Source organism: Cygnus atratus, chromosome 1, assembly GCF_013377495.2.
Source record: "Cygnus atratus isolate AKBS03 ecotype Queensland, Australia chromosome 1, CAtr_DNAZoo_HiC_assembly, whole genome shotgun sequence".
In the NCBI taxonomy this organism is placed as follows: domain Eukaryota; kingdom Metazoa; phylum Chordata; class Aves; order Anseriformes; family Anatidae; genus Cygnus; species Cygnus atratus.
Window position 1 is genome coordinate 110,794,978 of NC_066362.1, and position 25,327 is coordinate 110,820,304.

The 25,327-nt window shown below is 40.8% G+C and overlaps 1 protein-coding gene across 1 annotated transcript in view; it reads right to left on the reverse strand.

Annotated features, from left to right (window-relative positions):
* URB1 (URB1 ribosome biogenesis homolog) overlaps window positions 1-24,593 on the reverse strand; it is a 49,092-nt gene extending 24,499 nt beyond the window's left edge. Inside the window, 19 exon segments of the mRNA XM_035545797.2 lie at window positions 586-756; window positions 1,819-1,957; window positions 2,642-2,758; window positions 5,780-5,899; window positions 7,116-7,228; window positions 8,852-8,974; window positions 11,538-11,688; window positions 12,317-12,490; window positions 12,862-12,999; window positions 14,261-14,456; window positions 15,647-15,777; window positions 16,960-17,043; window positions 17,045-17,086; window positions 17,436-17,521; window positions 18,952-19,048; window positions 20,957-21,089; window positions 22,505-22,656; window positions 24,022-24,161; window positions 24,312-24,593. Coding sequence (XP_035401690.1) covers window positions 586-756; window positions 1,819-1,957; window positions 2,642-2,758; window positions 5,780-5,899; window positions 7,116-7,228; window positions 8,852-8,974; window positions 11,538-11,688; window positions 12,317-12,490; window positions 12,862-12,999; window positions 14,261-14,456; window positions 15,647-15,777; window positions 16,960-17,043; window positions 17,045-17,086; window positions 17,436-17,521; window positions 18,952-19,048; window positions 20,957-21,089; window positions 22,505-22,656; window positions 24,022-24,161; window positions 24,312-24,453 — 2,449 coding nt within the window. The 5' untranslated portion in view covers window positions 24,454-24,593.
* Between the last annotated feature and the right edge of the window lie 734 nt (window positions 24,594-25,327).

The following is a 25,327-nucleotide window of genomic DNA, read 5'->3' on the forward strand; positions in this document are numbered from 1 at the left end:
AAGTTCCACTTCAGGTGGATTGGACTCAATGAGGAAGGCTAGCAAAGCCTGCTCTCAAGCCAACAGCTCCCCCTGTGACTTCACCAAATCCTTTCTGCCTACAGCCATTGAAACCACCTTCCTGTCAGGATCCACATATCCCATTTTTAAACACTCTGTTACTGAAGCACAACTGTCTAAGGCCAAGATTATCCATGCAGGGACATTCTGCACTGCTCCTCAGTCCCCTCTGTAAAGGGGTTTCTTGTCTGGCCTGAGGTCATTCGATTCCTCCACTTCCCTGCACTTCACTTGGGAAAGTTCAGCTCTCTTGCTCTCACCTAGACAGTTTGCTCTCCCACAGTAAGAGTCCCCTACATTTGAATGGTAGTTTATAAAGTGCCAACATTTCCACCTCTTTTCCTACTCCAGAAACCAAGAGAGAGCTTATCTAGGGTCAGGAGAGAAGGACAGAAGCATCTCATAAGCCTCTCCCGAGCAAGGAAAACCATGAATCTGTACCTCTTTCTGCTGGCAATGGTAATAATAAAAAGTCTTGTGGAGCCCACTCCCATGAATGATACAGAGAAACAAAAAAGTTTGTACCTGTTTCATTTTCAGTCTGAAGCAGCAGTTTATTCCTGGCTTCTAACGCAGCAGGGACAACAGCACTGAATGGAAATGTTTGGATAATGGTATCTTCGTTTAAAGTGAAGCCAATTTCTTCATCTAGGCCATCACTATCCTCAACTAGGACATCCACCATATCAAGGACATCTATTGTGTGCAGAAAAAGTATAAGCTGAGGATTCAGACTAACTAGGTACCAATGGAAGCAGAATCCAACACTTCAGGAATATGAGGCTGCTTCTGAATACCCAAAGCAGAAAAGGGATAAAAGACAGGATAAGAGACATTTGTCTAACAAAAATCACTCTTACGGTGCTCAGTTTCAGGGTTTGCCATTCAACACTGCTGTTCAGCTGACAGAAATGAGGGAAGAGAAGAGGTGCATCGGCTGCTGCTACCATGATTGCATGAGATAACATGGCTTAGATCATCATGGTGACAGGAAACAAGTATGGGAAAGTAGAAAGGGAGCAGCTACTTCCCCATAAAAAGAACAGCCTGGGCAGGCCTTGAAGAGCTTTTCAGCTTGGTATAGACAGAGAACCAAATCTTGGTCATCAAAGAGTTAACCAGAGATTTAACATATGAAGAACAGTGTTACCATGTATTCTGTGGCTGGCAACAGAGCCAACTTAAGGCATCTGATCCATCTGGGACTGAGTGTTAAGGTACCTCAATTATCTTAAATTTATGTACTGCAAAAACCTACGCATGGGCAGTTACAGCAGAATAGCTAGCACATGGTAAGCTGTCTAAGTGTCCACATCTGCAGAATTCTGATTTTGCCTGCAGTAGGACTGTGACTGCTCCCTGACAGCATGGGCAGCAAAATTCCAGCCATGGTAGTTAGAAGGTTCCTTGTGCACCCCAACCCTCTACTTCATGGATGAATGGAGATGAGCAGTCCCAGGGGAGAAAATGTAATAGCTTTCATTTTAGTTAGAAAATGCTGCTGCAGGACCCTAAAGAGAGATTTAAAATACTGCTAAAAAAGCGTAACTGCATCAGAAATTACATTTTGGGGCAAAGAGGTAACTTTGCAATTCAGACTTCTACTTTTGATACTAAATACAGCCAGAAGCCTAATTCCCACAAATCTATACTTAAGCAAGAATTAGATGGTTATCACTCTTTAGTTTGCTTGATTACGGCCAGAAGATTTAGCACAAAGTCCCAAAGCACTCTGTTGTTGAGGGAATCACCACATACCATCAATGTGAGAGATGGGGATGCTGACATTATCAGAGTCTTGCTTAAACATATTAACTTGGAGCATACTGGCCTCCTGGACAAGGTCTGCCGCTTTATCTGTATATGGATAGGGGTTTGTCACAAGTTTCAACAGGATCTGTTAACACAGGTTGAGAGATAAATGTAAATGCATAGGCTATTAAGTGCACAGAAACCATGACTTGTTAAAAAAGACTACGGGCTAAAAGCGCTTGGAAGCTAGGAAGGCTTTAGGAGGACAATTCCCATATGCCTCTGCAGGAATCTGCCTGTGGTTACCACTGTACGTGGAACCTGTGCCTGACGGAAAACGAAAGGTCCACTGCAATTTTGCAACCGAAGTGCTACCACAGACTGAGTCCCTGGGGAAACTGTGATGAAAAGGAAGCACTGGGCATTTAACATCCTGCAAAGTAAACAGGAAACATCAACTTTTCTTGTAAAAGACTACAAGTTTCTTAGGTCTGACAATTTTGGCAGGTATTACTGGGTAAAGAAAAGAGGAGATAAAAGCTATCCCCCCACCCCAAACACTCTACTCTTACATCAACAATGCTGTAATAACGACTTATCATTCTAGATTTAGTTTTCCTCCAAATCACTTCACCCTCCTCCCACCCAAGACAAAGCTGTCAGCTCTGTGTAAAGAATTTTTTCTTTACACAGTAAAGAGAAAGCACTGCCTTTCTCAGAATTCATTCACTGATCTCTGAGAGGTTTCTCAACAAAAGCAACAAGATAATTAGTTTCCATTAATGCTATTCCTGGCATTGTTTATCCAGCTAACTTGAACAGTTGTTACCCTTTCCAAAAATTGAATCACTGCTTCCTTCTTGTCTTCTTTTGTATTATCCAAGTGTTCCAGCCAAATTGAAAGTTCCTTCCACGTGTACTCAAACACTCCGCTGTCATGTAAAACCTGTCCAGAAAAACAGAAGGGTGTAAAAAAATAAATAAAAATATAGATCCTTTTGTATAGCAAATTCATGTTTTCTTCTTGGAAAGAAACGAACAGCAGGTAGATGAAAAGCAGTATCTGTCATTCTCACGCCCCCAGTTCAAGAGGCCTTATTCCCACTTATTAGGGCCACTCTAACTCCGTAACAGTCTCAAAATGAATGCATTTTTTCAAATGAAAGCAAACCTCCCAAGACTTTATCATCTGGCCTCAGTGTAACTACGACCAGGGCCTAGTGTCTTCATCACTGCCGTTTTGCTTACTGCTCTCCCAGCAAGAGCTGAGAGGTGAGGCAAGAGTGGGTTACAGCTGATGAATGAAACCTGCTAAGCTCTGCCAGACACACACAGGCTCCGTAGGAAGTGAGCAAGAAGGAGTCCTAGCAGCCATGGGGCAGAGAATGGAGGTCTTTAAGAATGACCAAAGAGGCAAAACACAGCTTACTCACTACTGGAAAAATCTGCTAACAGCAGCTTCTTTCCGCTCCTGTCTTCTCAGAGCCTGTCATCCTCTCACTTGCTGTGTGCAGCACAAATCCCGCACTACTTCACCTTGTTCCTGTCCTCACACAGATCACGCGTATGGGATGGATCCCGTACGCACAGTATTCAAGTCTGCTGCCAACAGCTGTCCACCTGACAGACAGCAAGCATGTGATGATTTCACTATGAGCTTTCCTTCCTATACGTTTGGAATGCAAGGCTTCGACAAGCACTCAGGACACAGGAACCTACCGCAGCACCACCTTACACTGGAAAGGAGGATCTCCCAAAGGCATAACGAAAGCTAAGAGCCAGAAGGACTTCTGGGTCAACACAGCAAAGTCCTTCTGTTGTCAGCAGTCAGTCAGCACAAACACCACTAAGGTCAAGGTTAACAACACAGAGCATTCATTCCTTTCACCTCAGCAAACCTTACTCTTGCTATGTCAGGGGGGCCAGCTGTGCTGCTTTAAGTGGGTTGTACTTCTTTGTGACCCCAGAGTGTCGTTATGGTAAGACAAAAAAAAAAAGAAAAAAAAGGCCAGAACCATTAAAACAGCCCGTTGAGAGGCTACTGAAAACTACTGATGGACTACAAGAGAAAAAATCATTGCTATTTTAAATCAAAATCAGGCTATTTGTGCAGAAAAGAGTTGGGTGAATGGGTAAACAGAAAGTAAATGAACTGTAGGCCATGACCACTGCTCAGAGAGAAGTCTGGGCATACTTGTAGGTGGCTTGGGTGGGGAGGTAGACAGTTTTACCAGAGTCAAGTCACAAGTGTTAACATACTTAGAAAATTTTGCCCACTTTCATCCGATCTAAATTCAGGCTCTTTTCTGAGACACCCAAATGAGGAACTTGGCGAACCTATGCTCCCTCTGTGAGAGAAAGGAGTGAGTAGGAAGAAGAGGAGGAGGAATGGCTGTCTGAAGGACAATCCAGATGGCAGGCAATTTGAACTACACAATGGTGTATCTGCCTGTCCCTCACTCCCAACAACAGATGAAACCTTGACCAGCTTCCAAACTCCGGCACCTACGCTGAATGCCTGAAATTATGCGGGATGAATCCATGCCTTTGTTTCCCCCCATACCCAAAATACAAAGAAAGCCATCACAGCTCATTTGCTCAATATTTACTCTGTGTACACCCCAGCAGCTATAAAAATAACACTGCTGCTTACAAGAATCTGACAGGATAATTCATTTAATGAGAAAAAAAAAAAAAATAAAAAAAGATCCATTTTTAAATAACTCACTATTTTTGGCAGAGTCTCAAAATAGAAATACACTTGTAGCTCTCATGAAAACAGGCAGGAACAGAATGTGAAATCCAAAAACATGCTTTCCGATTATACGGCACAGTGTTGAAAAATAAGCAAAACACACTCATTAGCACCTATTCTTAGCAGCCTTTCTGCTGACATAACTGCCCTAACTTCACTGCTTCTGTCTTTTCTAAGAGAAAATGAAATGGACTGAAAGTAAAAGAGGAAACAAGAATGAGTCAGGCAGCCCACATCTCCACTCAGCAAAAGAATCCAAATACACGAGAAAAACTGCACTGGGTAGCTTTTGATTGAGATATTCTTCATTACTGCAAGACAAAGTTAACCTGCCTCTAATCCCCTGCAGTGACCAAGGGAACTAAAACCTAATTAAACCACTCTAGCTTTGGTTTAGTGGACTGGACATTACAACTGGACCCTGTAATTGAAGCTAAATGCAGAAATTAAGTGCAAGAAACATAAACTTGTATGCAACTATAGTTACAGGACATTACGGTCAGGGCTCAGAACACCTTTTTAGGTTTGTTCTTAGGGAGAAAGAAAGCTTGTTTGGTTGGGTTTGTTTTTAACGTAGGACTATCCCTACTAAGATAACTAAAAGATGCCCAGTCTTCTTGAGACTTGCAGTTGATGAGCACTTCTGAAAGTCAGATCTTTCCTACTTAAATGCACGGAAGTGGATTTTATTTCATTTTAAGACAAAAGCATTCCTTAAATCATAGCTTGATTCAGACTAACAAAGACGACTTTACAAGGGCAGAATGAACATGGTATGCATAAGACTTCAGCAAGGCAAGAGTGAAAAAGTGCAGATTAAATACATCAAGATAAAAAAAACAAAGAAAAAGAAAGATCAAAATCAATCTTTACTTGATCAAATGTCTAGGCCATTGCAGGCACAAACTACATCAGTTTATTACATCATAACATTTAATTCAGCCTAGGGGATGGACAAACACTGAAGATGTTTTTCTTACTGCTTCATCAACTGTTGCAGCAAATTCAGTTGACAGCATTTGCTTTCATAGAGTACTTGGCTAATAGGTTACAGCAATTTCCCAGAACAGTGACAGTCAATGGAAAGACGACTCCGTTGGCCACACAAGCATGCAGTAAATGTATCTACTTTAAGAAAAAGTTTTTAGAGTCTTGAAATTTCAGACCAATGGAATATTGTGAATATCCTGATATTTCAGATCAAACGCTTACCTTGATAATCAGCTTTTTGGTTGAAATTTTCAGATGAGAGTGGTTACTTGTAACAAACATTTTCATAAGTAAATAAAATACTGATTTTTCACCAGCTATCTTTTCTGTCTCAGAGACATCCTAAAAGACAAATGTAATAAAATTCCTTTGGTACAGCAGCACTGTACAGGATTATTTTGCACTAAAGCAGATATGTAATAAGTATATGATTTTATAGACATGCCCAAAAGTACCAAAGCCAGCACTTAATGGGATGATTGCATTCTGTGAACCAGGAAGATAAGTATAATATGCTTTTTTGGAAAATGGGAGAAGAGAGGAGTAGCAGAAACACCAGCTAATACAAGAGTCCCAGATAAAGCCACCTTCCTCCACAACCATCCATTCTATTTATATTTCTGTTATCCCCAGGAATTCAGATTTCCTACAAGTACTGTCTGAATAAGACAGTACTGTAATCATTTAAGAGATTGAATTTGATCCTCAAAGAAAGGAAAACAGTACAAGTCACAGGGATGCTGAACGCTATCCGAATATCAAATGACGATCCTCCAGCCATTTCCCCTGCTTTTCTCACTGACTTGTATTTGATGTCTACTATTTTGTAACCCTCTGTAATGTTGCCAGATTTGGCTTTTATCTTTTCTGTTAAAACCTCTAGCTTTGCCCTTCTAGTATACAGAAGAAAATACATTAGCTTCTTTGCCCATTTCTTGGATTTTCCTTTGTTTTTCACTCTCCTCACTTCTCCTTTAAGACCAACTGCATAATGACATAAAATCTATAACACAGAATCACAGTCAAACACCCATGGGTCCCTCTGCTTCCCCTCAAAGCTGGGCCCACTCTTTCTCCAGACATCTACAGAAGACTGTCTACACCTCCGTAATTTTACAAGCCTGCGGTAAAGAAGAGAGCAGGGACCCTGAAATTTTCCAGTAATTACAGAGAAGAGGGACAGCCTCATTAAACATCAGAATCTTCACCGGGAATGGGTGGAATGTGAATGAACCTCACTGGTTCATCTCCTTGATCTGAAATCTAAGGCTTTCTAGACAAGTAGAAAACAGAAAATTCTTACTCTTGCAGTTCTCCAAGGACAACAAGAGCTGAAGGAACCTTGTCAGCCCTCTTCAGATAGACAAAAATTTCTGTCCTTGCTTAAAAACTTTTCAGCTCAGAAAGAATTCTTTACTAATGTTAAGTCCGTAATTCCTACTGGTGATACAAAAGGGTTACCCTCTAAAAGAACTAGACTGGGACTAGTTTAAAAGCAGGCAGTTCTGGATTTGAGGACTATGGGCTAAAGAAGCATAAACCTGCCTTGAAGTCTTACCTGTACTCTGAACCAGGCAAATTTATTTGCAGGAAGTTCCAGTGCCACTTTCAGTATATGGTACTGCAGAACAGCGGGGACCTCCTCCCGGAGGCCCTGTTCAGTGACAATACCTGAGGTTTGAAAGCAATAAATAATCAACGTTACTTTGGAATATCTTACTGAGATCATCAGGAACGCTAATAATCATTTAGGGTTTCAAAACACCACTCTGAGATAAACTGGCAATTCGTAAGCTTCCAGACCATAAGACCTACACGCACACAGACAAACCTATTACTGTTGGCTGATCTAAGGCTGGAACCCAGCAGGGAGAGTCTCACACCTGCCCCTGGCACAAGCTATTGCTGAGGAATGGGAATACAAAACCCCTTTCATCGGTCTCAGCCACCCTCAACATCATAACCATTCACCCTACAGGCCATAAAGTTGTGCAGAGACCCTCGAAGTAAGCTCTAAAAATTGACTTCCCCACACTTCGACTGCAGTCTGAGATCAGCTGTATAAAGCTTTGATGGCAGTGTACTCTTCATAGTCTGTATAGTACCTTTGTGGTCCGCATTAGAGAGAGAACAGTAAACTTTAGAAAGACAGCATCACATCAAAAGCCTAATCAACTGCAAGACCAAATAAAGTAGTACCAGCTGTTTAAAGCACATGCTGATAGAAGGCAGAAAAACATGCTGCCTTTGGAGAGTATGTTTCAATCAGGGCAAGGGGAAGGAACAACACAACTCTCGAGCTGGAATCCAAAGGAGGGAAGTTTCATGATTAATTTACCCCACATCTTTGTCTACCTTATCCTCTTTCATCAAAACAAATATCCAAGCTCCCTTCTGAGAATGACACTTTATTTTCCAACTTAATTATTTTATTGTGTAACAAAACATGCCATCAAAGAGATTTCTGCCTCATGAAAAGGTGTCCTGCCTTTTGTCCATTTTGAAAAAAAGCAGACCGGTATACGAAATAATGGGACAAACAGGATGTGCGATTTGGATTTATGTGATAAGACAGCTGATTTGGGGGAAGGAGGCGGGGGTTGTTGTTTGTTTAAATCCCCTTTCTCCCCTGACAGGCTTTAAGCATGGCTTTCACATAACTCTCATTCTTATAAATCCCAGACCTGCCTAGGACTTGGACAATTGTTCTAATTTGGTAGCCTATGAGCTCTGCTGGCCCACAGACAGCAATAATGCCCAAATAACATTTTACTCTCTCCTCCAAATGGAGAGAGTAATGGCTGTCTTTATTGTACCACAAGCAGTACTGGAAGATCTTACCCACAGCCCATGATTAGTGGGTCATCATCCTTGCTGCATTAAGCAGGTACAGAACATCTGTTGACTCCTGCTGTGTGAAGAGGCATACCCCCCAGTGAACACGACACCACAGACAAAAACACAACAATATTGCTAATATGCTTCCTCATATGGATTTTTCACAGCAGGTAATGCCATACAGAATACTGCTCTTCTCCCCATACACTGCATAGCTATAATAAAATCAAAACAATTAACACCACAGCACATGGAAAAAATATATGTATTTGAATGCTAAGATTTTCCAGAGGAGACTGGCGAATTGGTACATGATTCTCCTTCACCCCAAACTTTATATGAACTACTCTTTTAACACTAAATCTGTATCATTGTGGTTAAGAAGAGTGAGGAAATAACTTACTTTGCAAATAGCCAGTGAAAGCAATAAAGGTAAAAGAAATACGCATCACGTACCTTTTAAGAGCTTGCTAAAATCAAAGTTGCTCCGTGCTACCAAGTGGGGCACAACCTTCTGATAAAGGCATATGACCTGAAGCAAGGCAGCTTTCAGAAACAGTGTCTCAGCATCATCTGAACCTAAATCAAGTGTTAGCATAATTAGTTTCTCCTTCCTTCACATCAACAAAAAACAGTGTAGCACCTACATTACCAATCATGAGAATCACTAATAATATTTTCAGTAGAGCTGCCTATGAACTGATCAGTCACCTTCCTCACTAACAACAGGATAAAAAAAACAACACATAATGGAATCCCCAATTCCCTTTTTCCAGTATTCCTGTTTTAATTTTACAAATATTCTGTCAACGTATTCAGTGTTTAAAGTGACAACTGCCATTTTTAATTTGATTCTGAAGTGCTCACAGAGATAAAGATAACCTCAACATTTTAACAACCTCTAGAAGAATCCAGCCAATCCCACTGCTGTTCAATTTAAGGCTGAAACACAGAAAAAAAGTGAAGAAAGAAATGATAGCCAGGCCGCTATTTTTTGGGGATACTATTTTAACCAAATGCCAGGTAGGTTTGACTGGGGAAGGGCATAAGCCAACACACTAATTTATTAGTTCAGTTAAAGGTTTCTTTCTTTCCCTTATTTCTTTTTCCAAGATGTCCTCTTGACAAGAGGATGACAACATGTATCTGTAAGAGAGAAATGCCAACCCCGGCTAAGGCAGCCATCTACTTACGAGAAGCCATTTCAGCAGCTAAATATTCTTTCGGTTTATAACATAAGGATGCATAAAAGCTACTTGTTATCCAGTTACTAATGAGAGGAAGCAAAATAAATGAAAGGCAGCCAGAACTTTTTTTTTAACACTTATCTTCTTCCTGCTAACTAGCTCTCCCTCAGGGAGCCATGAAGAACTGGAGGGATGCCATACACAAATGTTGTCACTGTTTGCCCGAGTCTCAACTTCCATTAGAAGAGAATTTTCTGGTTGCCACAGTGCAAATAAAGCTGCAAAAGGTGAACTAAGAGTAACTAATAGAATATTATCATTCTAGCATGAAGAGAAACTAAAGCTACAGTTCTTTAAAAAAAAAAAATAGCTGCTCCATTGGTTTTAGCAGGCACTCTACCAGTAAATAGCCTTGGAGGGTCAGCACTGAGAACTAATCCGCCGCCTGAAGTCACACACAGAAGGACATTCTCTGAAGAACTCTCTGCTCCAGAAAGTCTCAATGTGGAACACGCCCTGTCAAGGGCATGAAGCTGTCTGTAGATTTATCTTCAGTCTATAAGCAAACCATTGCAGGCTGCTAGCCAAGCTACAGAGGAGTGCTAAAAATTCCAGCTCCCTGCAATGGGATGATGAAAGCAAGTCCTTCAGTAAAGACATCGTTTTTGTGAGAATAAAACTGAAGCCTTTGACAACAACCCTCTGTCCCTCTTCCAGAATTTGCACGTTTCCACTCCTGTGCTTACAGCAACACAAGCATTTGTATAGCCAGAGTAACTAGCTGCTTCACAAAAAATGATCTCATGGTAAAATAACATGACAGACTAAAATCACCCAAAGCTATTTTCCAGCTCCCCTGCCTGTGTTATTGTGTCACAGCAAAATACTTGTACTAGCACAGGAGGATCAAGGACAGAAGGGTTCAGTTTAACACAGGGCAGTACAAAGTCCTGCATCTGGGGAGGAACAACCCCCGGCACCAGTACATCCTGGGGGCAACCTAGCTGGAAAGAACTTCGCAGAAAAGGATCTGGGGATGCTGATGGACACCAAGCTGAACATGAGCCAGCAATGTGCCCTTGCAGCAAAGAAGGCAGATGGTGTCCTGGGCTGCATTATGCAAAGTGTTTGCCATTATGCAAAGGTTATGGAAGGAGATCCTTCCTGTCTATTCAGCACTGGTGAGGCCACAGTTAGAATGCTGTGTCCAGTTCTGGGCTCCCCAGTGCAAGAGAGATATGGAGCTACTGGAGATAGTCCAGGGAAGGGTCACAAAGGTGACTGGGGGACTGGGACATCTCTCTCATGAGAACACGCTGCGAGCGCTGGGAGTGTTTAGCCCAGTGAAAAGGCTCAGGGGTGTTCTCATCAGTGTCTATAAATAAATGAGGGCAGGGTGAAAAACAGATGGAGTCAGGCTCTTTTCTGTGGTGCTCAGTGCCAGGACAAGAGGCACAAGGCACAAACTGAAACACAGCAGGCTCCATCTGAACCTCAGGAAACACTTTTTTTTTTTTTTTTTTTTGAAGGTGACGGAGCACTGGCACAGGTTGCCCAGAGAGGTTGTGGAGTCTCCCTCCATGGAGATCTTCAAAACCCAACTGGACAAAGTTCTGGGCAAGCTGTTTAGGTGGCCCTGTTTGACCAGGGGGGTTGGACCAGGTCGTCACCAGAGGTACCTACCAAACTCAAATATTCTGTGATGCTGCAACAGCTGAAAGTCACACTGCTTAACCTCCCAGTAGCAATGCCAGCCTTTATGTCAAACTGTGTTTTAGGCAATTCTGACAACAGTCAGAATTAAACTGCCTGAAGAAGTGAACAAAGCAAAGCTGAGTAGTAAATGCATGGCTGGTATCTGGACTCTGCTGGTTAACTGCCTTACACGGGGAGAGGATTTTACAACACCCATTTACACACATGTAAGATGTGATGACTTCACCTGCTTTGCCTACCATGTTGTTCTGCAGCTTCTGCTGTCTCAGTCATTTCTTCCACAGTGGAAATAGCAGTTTCCCTTTTTTCCTCTTGCCCATCAGGATGTTCTTTCCCTTGCTTCAGAAGGGACTGCCAAACAGCTACTATATTGTTCATGTCTGGTAAAAGCTAGAAGAAAAAAGAGAAAAATTGTATTAACTCTCCTGTGTGAGACAAAGCCACTCCAATGCAAATATTTACAACCAGCCAACATGAGGAGCTGCTGCTCTTCACAAAGTTTGTAACTGATCTTCTATTGACTCTGAAGAAGATCTGAAATCAAGTAGTTTACCTTCAATTCTGCATAACATAAATACATGAAAGAACATTTTATTGAAAAAGACTCCTGTAAAAAGTTTAGGTTTGTTTTTTTCATCTTAATGGCATACTATCAACTCTAAGGATACCTCGTCTAGTAACTTCTAACTGAATGAACTCTGCTGAGTTCAATTTACTTGAACCAGGGAAATTTGCTTCTGACCCTGCTCTTGAAACTCATTTGCAGCACAATAGCTGCCAACGTTACGAATTTGTCTGACAACAAAGTTTTATTCATAATTTCCATCAGCCAGATTTGTTAGAAAACTAGTCTACTACCACACCAGTTATTAACACCTTTTAAACCACAGCTTCCCCCTGCCAAAGGACACTATTTCCTTGCTCCCAGGCCACAACCACTTAGGGAGAAAGTGCAGAGGAGCAGGTACTTGCCACGTAATGACTCATGTGAGACCTCAACTGCCTTTTTACTTTGTACCTTGCTGATGGCTTCTCTGTACAGCTGTACAAATTCCTGCATCGTTGACAGTGAGTAGATTTCTGACTTTTGCCAAGTTTCTTCATTCAAGCAGTACTCAATATTCTTCAAGGCTCTTTTCAGAATCATTGACACAAGTGACAGTATGCTGTGCTTCACTACTTTGCTGGGCAACTGAAAGAGGGAAATTGAATTCATATTTCAGTAACTCTTCTTACTGCTTTGAACATTCTCTGTACTCTGAATGTATGTTAACATTTGCTAATGAATTAATTACTTTCTAAGCTTAGGAGAGAATCTGTAGGTTTTCAGATTCCCAGCCCAAACTGCTAAGGAGCATTGGCAGCATTGGTGCTTGAGAATACCTGCTGGAAGCAGTACCAATAGGTTTTAGCTCATGTTCCAGGGCTTCCCCATGCCAGCTTTATGCTGCAATTGACCATATAAAACTTATAACCAACTTAAACTTCTTGGATGATCCCACACTTAAGTCAAACAGTATTAATTAGGACATAAAAATTGACTGAAATATAAACTGCTCTTACATTTAGTCCTTGGGTGAACATTATTTTATTGCACACTGCAGGGACTGTCGTTACCATCACCATAGAAAGCAGCCTGGGAAGAGGAATAAACTCTGAAGTCTTAAAAGAGTTGGAAATGTCTGGTTGAACCTCATAGATCTGAAATAAAAACAGATTAATCAAAATTAACATAGTCACAGAGATAACAGCTTCTTCTGAGGAATGATTTACAAAAGAGCTTTGACTTTTCAAACACAATGACAGCACTAAATATCAACTTTTACACAGGAATGCTAAAGAGCATCTCCCCAGGCTGTTCCATGAAATGAAACATCTGCATCCAACCTGCACCCCTCCTAAAAGCCAACACCTTTCAACAGATTACAGGTCGCATTTGCTCACTTCAAGCTAAAGCAAAGAGGCAGAGGAAGACTCAGAAAGGACAGAAGTTTTTTCTAGCTGGGCTTCTATGTTGCCACATCTCTAAAACGGTACCAGCAACATGAGGTTTCCCGCTATTTCTTATGCCCATCTCTTCCTTCCTGGTTTAATTTAATGTTTATACAGCCTCCTGCTCTAAACGTGGCTCTTTAGCAAGTGACCTTCCAGCTCACTCTGTCTACACTTTTTAAAGCAACTGTGGCTCTGAGCCACAGCTCATTTTCCTTAGCACCCACAGAAAACAGGATGCCATTTCCCCCCCCTCCATTTACTAACTTTGACATTTAACAGCATCCTGCTGCTTTGTTCCTGACATGTCCACAGTAATTGATGGTGTTATTTCAGAGCCATTAAGTCCTTCCCTTTTAACTCACTTAAAACTCCATCACCTAACTTCCTCACTGCTGGTTTATTTTAAAACCATTATTTATGAAATTCTGTGCCTGTCTGCCTTTTTAGTGATTTCAATAAGCTCTCTTAAAATACTGTTCACTTACAGCTGTGAACACAATATATCTTCAAACCTGAGCTTCTTCCAAAACAGAACAGCCGTTTCTAACACGAAAATAAAAAACTCCACTCCCTGATCTTCGACTTATTTCATTTCAATGAAACTCTTCGCTAGGAGGACCTCGTCTAAGTTAAAAACAATTCTGTTAGTTTATACCTAACATGGCCACACCACAGGCTGACTGGGTCCTGAATGACAACAGTATCCAAACTATAATAATTTTTACACAGCAATGGCAGCACTTGTAATGCATTATAATATCTGTCTGTAAGAACTGCAAAGGCAGGCTTCCTAACCAAAGGTCCTTTGCTGGGTAACTTTTTTTTTTTTTACCATCTTTCCTATTATGATTTTGGATAATTCTGCAGTATTGCTTAGCCAACACTATTCCGGTTTTCGGAGGAAAAGAAAGAGTATTGGAATTGCATATTTCTATGTAGAAGTGGTATGCATCATTCATACTCTTACCTTTTTGAGTAACTTCATATTGTCCATCCAAGCTGACTTCACTCTAGGAACAAAGGAATACTGGGTCTCCTTAAAGTACCTATTCAATAGGTCTGGACATACTTTTAGAATATTCACCACGAGATCAGCAACCATTTCATCTTCTGTTGCAGTTTTTAAACCAAGCAGAAAGCGCAGGAGCACCACATTTCCTCCCCTATTGAAGATAATAAATACTTTAAGAAAGAAATCCCCACTTCGATACTACATGCAATTCTAACTCTTCAACTCCAAGCTAATACTGTAATGCAAAAAGCTGAATTTCCTCTGTCACTATGACAAATCCAAGGCAAGATCTCTCAAACTGTTCACATAATCTCTGAGTTTATATTGAGAAAAGTAAGAACTAAATTTACCTCCAATTTTTTTCATGACAAACAGTAATTACTTTTAACTAAAACCACAATGTTTCAGAAACACTCTAACCAAACTTCACAAAGCTGAAAATGTACTATTACAGCTTTAATATTAAACTTGAAAGCATTCCATGTTCTTTCAGTTCTCCTCCCCTCCCCTCTTTTTTTCTTCTGTATGTCCCTAAACAAAGAGAATATCAGACTAATATTTTTTGTTTTCTTCTGTATGTCCCTAAACAAAGAGAATATCAGATTAATACCAGCTAAAATCTTGCTCTAGCACCACTCAGTATTAGTGCCTGCTACTACAATCTACTACCTTCATTGCCTAGATAACATGAGGAAGCAGAGGCATCCTATGGTAGTCCCTCCATAGAATTACAAGAGTCTAAACTGTTTTCCCCATTAATCACAGTATCAGTGTACATATATTTTAACCAGTTACCCAATGGAAACAGTACAGTAAACCAGTATTTCCAGGTTACGTGTTGCAGACCAAACTCTGGCGTTACTGAAATCAACAGTGTCATTTTGCCAAGTTCTAGAATAAACCACATCTGGTTTTACAATATGTAAATTAGACTAGATATTTTACCACCATCTGGTTTACACTGCAGCTTTGGTATTTTATTTTCACGCCACAAACCTGTGGTCCAAAATCACATCTTATAGTAACAGACTTGGTATCTACTCATTCATTGAAATGGCTCAGAGAAACACAACCATTGCCTCCAAAACCCTGTGAATATAGCTGAGCACTCTCTACTCCAGTAGGCAGACGTATAAGGAGATACGGTAGTTTCATCTTGGGAAGTTAAAAACAAAAGCAAAACAAAAACCAGCAATATATTTCTTTCTTCTGCCACAAGTTGCTGAGATAGAAGTAATATTAAGCAAAGTTAACTTGCAAAGGGCAGACAAGAAAACTACTGAGGTCTTTCCTGTTCCTAGCACAAAGCACACATACAATCTCAGCTCACTGGTGACTTACCTTCCAGAAGTTCCAAGACTTGGATCATAGAAGGTTATGCCATGTTTCAGAGAGCAGCAGAGGTCCATCAAAAAATTATGAACAAGTTCTCGTACCATCCTCTTTCCCACGTCTTCAGAACCTTTAGTTACCTATAAAAATCAAAAAGAAGTAAAAAAAGACATGATTTTCAGTATCACAGAAGAAAATCTTGCCTCAATTTCTCTCTTCTGTAAGTCTTATGGAGCTCCTTTTATACAGAAATGCTAAAAGAAATTTCAATTTAGGTTCAGATTAACAAGCTAAGTTTCAGTATTAAACACATTAAATATTACAGTATTTGTTGTTTCACGGAAAGCAAACCTCACGCTTAGGTAAATATGTGCTATCTGCAGGGCATTACTGACCTAGGACTTCTGTTAAGAAGACAGACGAGACAGAGAAAAGGGAAGCTACAGAAAAGTAGTGATATATAACTTATGTAAATTCGGGAAAGGCCACACTGGGATTTTGAAGACTCAGATGTAAAATTACAAACTTACAACCTTACAGGCAGGTTCAGTATGACAAAGTTCAGAAATACAAAAAAAAAGTCACTGAAGCCTTCAGTGTAAAGCAGTGTAGGCCAATTTGGCAGAAGATGGAACAACTTTAATATAGGACAAGAAAGATGGATAGCTAACAATGCACTGAATTTGCCAGTGTTTCAGGGAAAGAAGGTAGGGCATGAATGCCTTTACAGTCACTGTACAAAAATGGAAGAAGTAACCAAATACCCATACCTATAAAAAAGCAGAAAAAAAAACCTGAACCCAGATTCCATTAATCTCTTACATTACTTTAGGAATGTGATTTTGTGGACTAGCAGAATCAACTACAGCTCAACCCTTAGAAACCCTGCCAGCCTCTCAAACTGTGCAAGCTGAAAAGGCTGGCAACCATCTTGGAAGTTTACCTCTCATATCAGATCGGTCTGTAGGATGGAAATGAGGCACATCGTAAGAACACTGCTTCTAGCATATTATCCTATAGAGACATCGACGTGTCCAGGCAATGAAATACAATATTCATACCGAAAAGCCCCATTTCACCCTGGTCAACAGATCTGCATGGCAGTTCCGGCAATCAGGGAGGGGAAACAAACCCTCCTCCTTGAGCAGTGAGAAACAGCAGAAAATCAGGGTTTCTTTTTCAGTAGCCCCAGCAGATCTCTCCTCTTGAACTCCCAGTTACCTAAACACAGTTAGCTATTTGAAAAAACATGGCTTAAACAAAGAAGAAGAAGAAAAAAGCAAGATAAGGAATACAACTGACAAAGAAACAAGCTACCAGACCTTGAAATCCCCAGAGCTGACATCAGTAATCCCATTCCATCGGTAAAGTGAAGCTATGTGATTCAACACTTCTGCAGTAAAAAAAACGCACCTTCTGTGTTTTGGTGATATTTTTATTTTGAACCACCTGAAAAGAATTAGAAAAAAAAAAGAACTTTGTTATAAGTTATCGCAAAATAATGGCAAATTAGCTACACACTTCACAAAATCCTTAACTAGCTGCGCAATGACTCACTTTCAAAGAGGACATCAGAAAGACATAACAAGCTTCAGTCCTCAAACAGTATTATGGCCAAGCTATCAACCTCCAACAAGTAGCATCAGCAATGGACACAGACAAACTTTCAGCAGTTTGCAGCAGCATGGTGCAAACATAGTGAAGAGCTGTGTATTTTACAAGAAATTACTGCAAATTGTTTCCAGCAGCAAAGAAAACAGAAAACAAAAAGCAAAGATGTTTCAAGTACATATCATACCTTAGTTTTCAGTGTGGAGAGTAGAAGATTGACAGTAGAAACTTTGTCTTCCTTTATTCCAGAACGAAGAATATCTGGAATGAAATCTAAGACGACATTTCAAACGTTAAGTGAAGATGTGAAAGCTATTTTCATACAAAAATGCTTCAGGGAATTCATACCCATTTCTCTTCAATGTCATACTATTTACTTTGCCGTTATTTTAAGAATGAAAACCAAAAGGCTGCAGTAAGAGTTCAGAATGATGATGCACCTATAACTACAGTGACAAATGTGTAATGCTGCCCAACCTACTTTCAGCGTAACTAGCTAATTTCCCAACTCAGTTATTAATGCCTTTCGCAACAGCACCTGCCAACTTCAAATATATTTCAGGTCCCAATCTGCTGTGCAGTATTTAAACTTGAGTTAATGATGGGCTTCCTTTCCACTGATGGGCTCACAATTGTTTCACTGGGTGAGTCTCAAAGGTTTGCAGGTTACATCTAGAACTACATCAACTTCCAGCTCACCTGTGCGTTCCAAGTTTAGAGAACTTGAATGTCCCAGACAGGGTAATGAAAGCCAGATGGGCTGACTGGGTCAGCACACTGTAAACTGCCATCCCCTAATCTCAAAGAACTGAACGACTGCAAGCAACTGAAGGAAATCAGCAGCTCACAGCGTAGCATGCACAATAAAAGTCAATAATTATGACCTGGTTTTACTCCCTCACCATGGAAGAAATGAATTCCAGCTAACAGATTTTTTTTTATTTATATACATGTATTCTTAAGTATTTCCAGGTCCTGTTTGAATTCCTTCATAACCACACCAAAGGCAGCAATTTAGTGCTTGAGAAACTTCAGCAGTAGTTTTCAAACCACTGAAGTCAACATAAGTTTTACATTCAACTTCAGCACATAAGGGATCAAGTTTTCATTAAGTGTATGTAGGATTTGACTTTCTGGATCCTTGTCAGGTCAGTTTGGCCCTCTTCTCCAAGAGGCATGGACTGGGCTCCCATGTAATGCTTCCATAAAGGATGCAAAGGATGTTACAAAGGTCTCATGAAACACTGAGAAAAAACAGTCTAAGAGTACGCAAGTGTTGGCCTGCATGAGGGCAGAAAGGAAACTAAAGTACGTGCAGACTTCATCTTTAATGCTTTTCAAAAAAAAGTTAATAATAAAACACATCCAGTATTACTGTGTTATGAGCAAGTCTAGAGGCCATGTAGCTTTTTTCTGCTTGTTGACTCTCTGGCCTCAAAAGTTGTATTACATTTACTTTTTTTAGATGCGTCATCAAGGGCTTTCTATTTTTGCACTGCTTTTTCAGATACAAAATGTTATTCTCAAGTAAAAGAGGCACTTACTAAATACTGAAGAAGTTTGAAGTTTTTCAGATAACAAAAATAAAAATGTTTTGTATCTTATTAGTGCTGTTTAACCGGTTCACATTTTGAATTAGCTCATATTTATTATAATTTTTAAAAGACTCTACCTTAAAATAAATGCAAGCAATTGTGAAATACCTTTTAATTCCAGCACTTGTATCAAGATTGCATTGTCACCAGCAATTAAAAACGAGAGCGCAAACTGAATGTAGGCCATACGGACATCAGGTCTTCCCTTAAAGGAAGAAAAAAGGTACTGTTGGTATGCAGTATTAATTTTGCAGTTGTGTACAATCTGTAACAATTGATTATCGTAAGTACTATAAAAAGATAAATTAAACAACTTTCACAGATAGGTTATGTACAGCCATGCAGTATTTTTTGAACACAAAAATACTCAAGAATGGTAATCACAGCAGTACTGCTCCATTTTTTTTACTATATAAGCTTCCAAAGCAGTGCTAATCTTGGGGGACTCATGCCACCCACTGCCATCTTTGGGAGGTAGAGCATTACACATGCTTCCCAGCTATCACAGTTGCTAGCTCGGTCATGCAACTGAGACAGACTGAAAAAAAAAAAAAACACAAAACAACCAACCTACAAATTCAGGCACACTGGAACTAATGAAAGCTTTTCCTGGAATATGAGCATATTACTTGATTTTATACAGAAAGTTCCAAAAAATCTAAGTTGCATGTAAAAAATGCCTGAAACAAGATACTGGCCAGGTTAAACACAAGGCAGAAGTGACTCAAGAAAGGGTTGAAAGAAGAAATAAAGAGAAAGAAATTATATTTTGCTGTAAGTTTTGGGCCTGGTATTTTTGTATTAAAAATTCAGCTCTGATAGTCAGTTGTGATGTAGTCATTTCAATGAAAGTTGTGCAAGAATAAAATCTTCAATTTTGAAATTTTTTTCCTTGTATCTTACTCATGTATCTAACAAGGACATGGTCAAAAGACTATATCCATGCATTTCAATTTAAGGGGTGGTGATACACCCAAAGCCAACTTCTGCAGTAAGGTCAAAAGCCATGAAATCTGCCATTCCCAAATTGTTTATATGTAAAGCAATCAAGTAGAAGACCAACTCCCTCATCTCCTCCCCCCCAAAAGAAAACAAACCACCCCCCCCTTTCTCCCAGAAGCCACCTTTACCTCCTTTGTCACCAGACTGCACAAACCAAACACAAACATATACATTTATTCTGCAAGGGATCTTTAAAAACTAGAAACAAGGTATCAGTGCTGAAAATAAAACTGGATTTAACACAGACATATTTGGAATGAAATATAAATGTTTTTGTTCTAAAGCACTGGTTCAGGTCAACCTGTCTATTTTTAGCAAAACAGAGAGGAAACAAAAAATAAAGTTCCTTTTGGAAAAAGAGGAGTGACTGCTTCTACTCACTCGTGTATCCTCCTTTGGGATTTCAACCAACAGACTGTTTTAAACTCCTGGTTATATTTTGAAATGCAATTACTCTGACAGTAGAAGTGCTGGGCAAAATCCTCTCCCCATTAAAACAACTGGAGACCTCCATTTATTTCAGTGGGACCAAACTGCAATCCTTGCATTGAAAAAAAGACTTAACTCTTCACATAAACCAATCACTGAATAGTTTTCAGAAGTTTACCATTACTTTCACTCTATTTTAGCCATGAAAAGGGTAGCCCACAGAAACGATACCTTTTATATTTCATCAGAGCTTACTAGAGACAGACAAGGCAATTTGATGTTAAGCAGTAAACACTACAAAGCAGTGTTAAGAAGGTTATCCTGAAGAGCTCTGCACCCTGACAAGATGAAAACGATCAGCACGGGATGAAAAATGAAGGAAGCTATACCTTGGGGTGCAAGCCAGCTCTCCCACAACTGCAAAGACTCAGAAACATGCCCTGGGTTTTTCCTACAAAAGCAGATGGGAAGCTTCTGCCCCATAGATTAGTTCTGCTGCCAATTAGAAACAATCAAGAAGCATTTCAGCCTGACACAGGACAGGAAGGAAGAGGCATGTTCTTGCAGATGAAAATATGGCAAAAGAGTCTTTGGCAACAGTTTAGTTTTAAATACTTGGTAGAAGAAAACTAACGGAGCCAAGGCATAGCATGGCACACCCACAGGCAGATGCTTAATTTACCTTCTTATCTCTTTTCTTCACTAATCCAGGCAGAAATTTGTTATTGAAATCAAAGTGGCTGTACACGTCCCTTGCTGAATCCGGCCCCTGAGCCACCATTGCTGACAACAGGGTAAGGCACACTCGGCTCATCCTAAAACGAAACAGAGGACAACCTGCAAGTTATTTCCAGGATGACAGTTATGCAAACCACCAATCCAAGATATTAAAATGTAAAAAAAGATGATTTTGAATCAAAATAAATTATCCCATTCCTCCTCTGACATCCACCCAAGCCTTCAGAAGTTTCAAGCATGAAGCAGGCATGAAGACTGAGACCTCTGTCCAAAAATGCTTATGTGCTTTACTGCTACAAACAGGTCCACAGGAGCTACAACTGATACTAAAGATAATGACATGTATTGCATAGGCCAAAGAAAGACTATAGGTTTTTTTTTCTGTTCTTGTGCTAGTTAAATGATGGCAGTTTTCTTGCACTTAAGTATGCAGCACAGGAGCCATGTTCTTGACATTGATCTAACTCCCAAGATTTACTCTCAGTTTGGATTCTTGCTCACTGACCACTGGGAAAATTTGCCTGACAAATTAGAAGGGAAGTTAAAATAATCAAAACCATTGTTTAGGCCGTGATAATAGCAACTGGAAAGGAGGGGAGAGGGAAGAAGGGAAAAATGAATGCCTATTTATATTCCTCCCAAAAATTAAGCTGTAGTGAGAGGACATTCATCTCATAAAGTAAGATAAAAGGAAGGAAGTGCCAAAAATTAAGGACTCCCAGATTCCGTGGGAATCTGCAATTTATCTCAATGGGAACATTGACACGGTCATCAATACAAGCGTGTAGACCTCCATCACCTGAATAGCCAATACCCAGTAAGAGTTTTGGAGTCTGTCCATATTTTTCGCTCATGGCCTATCTGTAAGAAAACAACATGATGAAAGCAGAGATCCTATCTAGACATATTACCAGTATAAAAACCCCTTTGCACATCCACGAGGTAGCACAGAAAAAGCAGAGCATATTCTTTTACGGTGCTCATATTCCAAGTAATTTTATGGTGAAGAACATTATGAAAAAGCAACTGACACAACATCAAAAACTTTTCGGTATGGGCAGTTTTGTTACTGAAAAAAGGATACCATCACAAATCTGCAGTCTCCGCTTTGCAGGTTCTAGACAGATTTCTCCAGAATTTGTAATCTTTAATTTATTAATAAGTGCAAATCTTGCACAGTTTCAAAATCTATTTTACAATATACCTATCCACAAGCATTTGGAATTGTATGTGCAGTTAAGTTGTTGCAGTGAGATCAGCTCAGTGGTCTAGGAAGTATGGTCATGTCCATGAACTGGAAACCTTGCAAAGACTTCCATGTGCAATAATTTTACAAAATGTGGAACAGAATCATTAAATAACGGTGGATCATTAGCAATAAGTCAGGCTGAGTTTTGCAGTTTCTTGTATTTATGTGCAAGACCCGGATAGCCCTTTGGGATCAATACAGAGCAACTGAGAGATTCTCCTCAACAATATGGAGAAGACTTACCTGTGATTTTCAGAATACAATGCAGCATAGATCAATCTCATGTAGGTATGAATCAACTTTTTGACTATGTTCATTCCCACAACAGAAAAATGGGAGAGGTCACTGGCTGTCCTCAGCAAAATGGCTTCCAGAGCTTGAAAGATTAATATCATCTGTAAAATACATAAATATAATAATACCTGTCAATATCAGATAGGGCTTGAAACTGTTAGCTGAGCAAACAGCAAAAAATGCCTTTAAAAAGAAGAGCAATCCTACCACAAGAGGAAAACTTCCAAATATGAAGGTGAAGTTAACTTCTGAGTTCTCTCCCAAACGCTTCCTTTTCTAAAGGATCAATTCTGAGAGTGCGTATCTTCAAGGAAGCCCATTTACAGGCACTATATGAAAGACTAGAGAGTAACAGAGGGGCAGACAACTCCTCTTATTTTTACAGCTGCTAAACTAATGAAATTCAAAGGACAACCTCAGTTGGAAGGCCATGCCATATATGCTGACTGAAGGCCTGGACAACGCTGGACAAACAAACTGAATGCAAAAAAAAGGGTCCTTCCTCACATACAAATGGAGACCTATGTGCACATGCATGATTTATCTGTATGCACAACAGCAGCTTCTGGGAAGGCAAAAGCTGACTGCAGCGTAAATCTTAGCACGGGCTGGATGGATCTATTTAAGCTGGAGGCCAAGACCTAGGGCTGATGAACCTAAGCTGTAAGAGGAAACTGTTACTAAGTGCACAATAAAATCTGCTGGAGGAAACCATGTGAACTGCTCTAGCCTCGCAATCAACTCCTGGCTGAAACTAGAGCCCACTCTGCACGGGGAACGTATTCATTACAAGTATTAGCCTCCATTAGTAAAAGGATCTTGAAGAAAGCATTTAATTGGCAATGGTTCTCATTACACAAATTGTCATTACACAGACAGAAATGACAAACTAATGCAAAGACCGACGCGTGGAGATTAAAGTGAAGAGCATCAAATTTTATGTTGTAAGCAGTCTTAAGTTAATAATGCTGCCACAGTACTCACTGCGAAAAGAGCTTTTTAATTCTTTAGTTTATTCATCATATTCTGAGGAAGAAAACCTGTGTCAAACTCAGATGAGAAAAATGATGTCAAATTTATCAGCGGCTTCTTGGACATATTGGTGTGTCAGGGAAATGTCTAGTTATGGTAACAACTGTTTATCAGACAATTTTTAATTATTGAGTAATTGTTTCTGTTAACCCCCTAATTTTATTTATGGTCTCTTGCTGACGTTTAAAGAACTGTAAGAGGTTAATTTTGGCTGGACTACTGGCTGTGCTGCACATTAAATACAGGGATGTCTTTGCACTGGAAAGGCCATCTCCCACTTGACCAATGCTTCTGCCACTGTGACTTCCAGTGAAAAAATACAGGAACCACACACCTAAGTGTTATCAGGGTTATTCATGCTGCAGAGCATTTCTTCAGCAGTTCTGCTCCCAGTTTGGTCAGTCATTAGCACACAAACCCCACGGCCGACTTACTTCGCTTTCCGGCTTCCTCTCCCCATCCAGCAGCTTGAAAATTTCGGCGCATTCCACGGAAATCTTGACGTACCCCTCCACCACATCGTAGTGCTGGGCAGCCGGCAGCTCCTTCGCCACGGACACGAAGGTTTCCAGGCCTGCAAGAGAGCGGCGAGCTCCGCATGAGGGGCGCCCCCCGCGGCTTCCAGCCAGTCGCAGCCGGGGACGGCGGCTCCATCCAGCCCCCGCCTGCACCTCGCGGTCCCCCCCCCGGCCCCACAGCGGGGTCCCCCCGGCCGGCCCCTCACCCTTCCCGGCGGTGCTGGGGTCCCGCAGCAGCGCCTTGAAGCGGACACCGGTGAACTCGCCCTCCTCGCCCCGGGCTCGCTTGGCCGCCGGCGGGCCGGCCCCGGCCCCGGCCCCGGGCACGCCGCGCCGCTTGGCCGCCATGTCGCTGCCTCCGCCCCGGATGCGCCCCGGCAGGAAGAAGCGGCCTCCTCCGGCCGGAGCAGGGCTCCAGGGCTGAGGGGAGAGGGTTAGCCCGGGCTGCTCGATGTCTGAAATGGCTTTTTTGGGGTGTGCTGCGCTGATGGGGTGAATGGAGGTTTTGCCCTCACTGGGATGTGCCCGGAGAAGCGGGGTGGCGGTGAGAAAATCCTTGCTCCCCGAACTGCTGGGTGCGCAGTGCCATCAGGTGGAACGGCAACGGCACCTAAAACACATTGCTACATCACTGAGACAAAATGAACACCAAGTTAGGATGCTGTCCAGAATAACCCCCTGCTCCTACTGACAACTAACGAATAAAAGCAACGTGACTTACTTAATGCTGTCCGTGAGATCAGGTTTTTTTGGTCAAAACTGCTTTTTAACTGCTTTCCGTGTGGAAAAGAAGTGGTCCAGAAGAGGGCAACATTAACAGCCGTTCTAGCATTTAGCATTGGGCAAACGCTTTAATGTGAATCGAAGGTGCTGCAGTATTTTGAGAACAGACAGTAGAGTAAAATAAGAGATAGCAAGCAAAGTTAGAAAGCACAAAGTGATAAAAGGAATCCTTATATTAGATATAATATGGGACTCAAAAAAAAAGGGATGGGGGGCATAAAAGAAAATGTGAGTTGCTAGATACTAGTTACAGGGGCTTTTTTAGAATGACTGAGTAAAACAAGGCTGAGAAGCATCTTAGTGCTGCTAGTTATGGCATGCCCCATTCAAATTATGTTAATCATTTACAATATTTCCAGAACTATTGAAATATTAACTCAAAAGATTTCAACTATTTCTCTGCTTGTTTTGATAGTAATTTCATTTGGAATTCACTGCA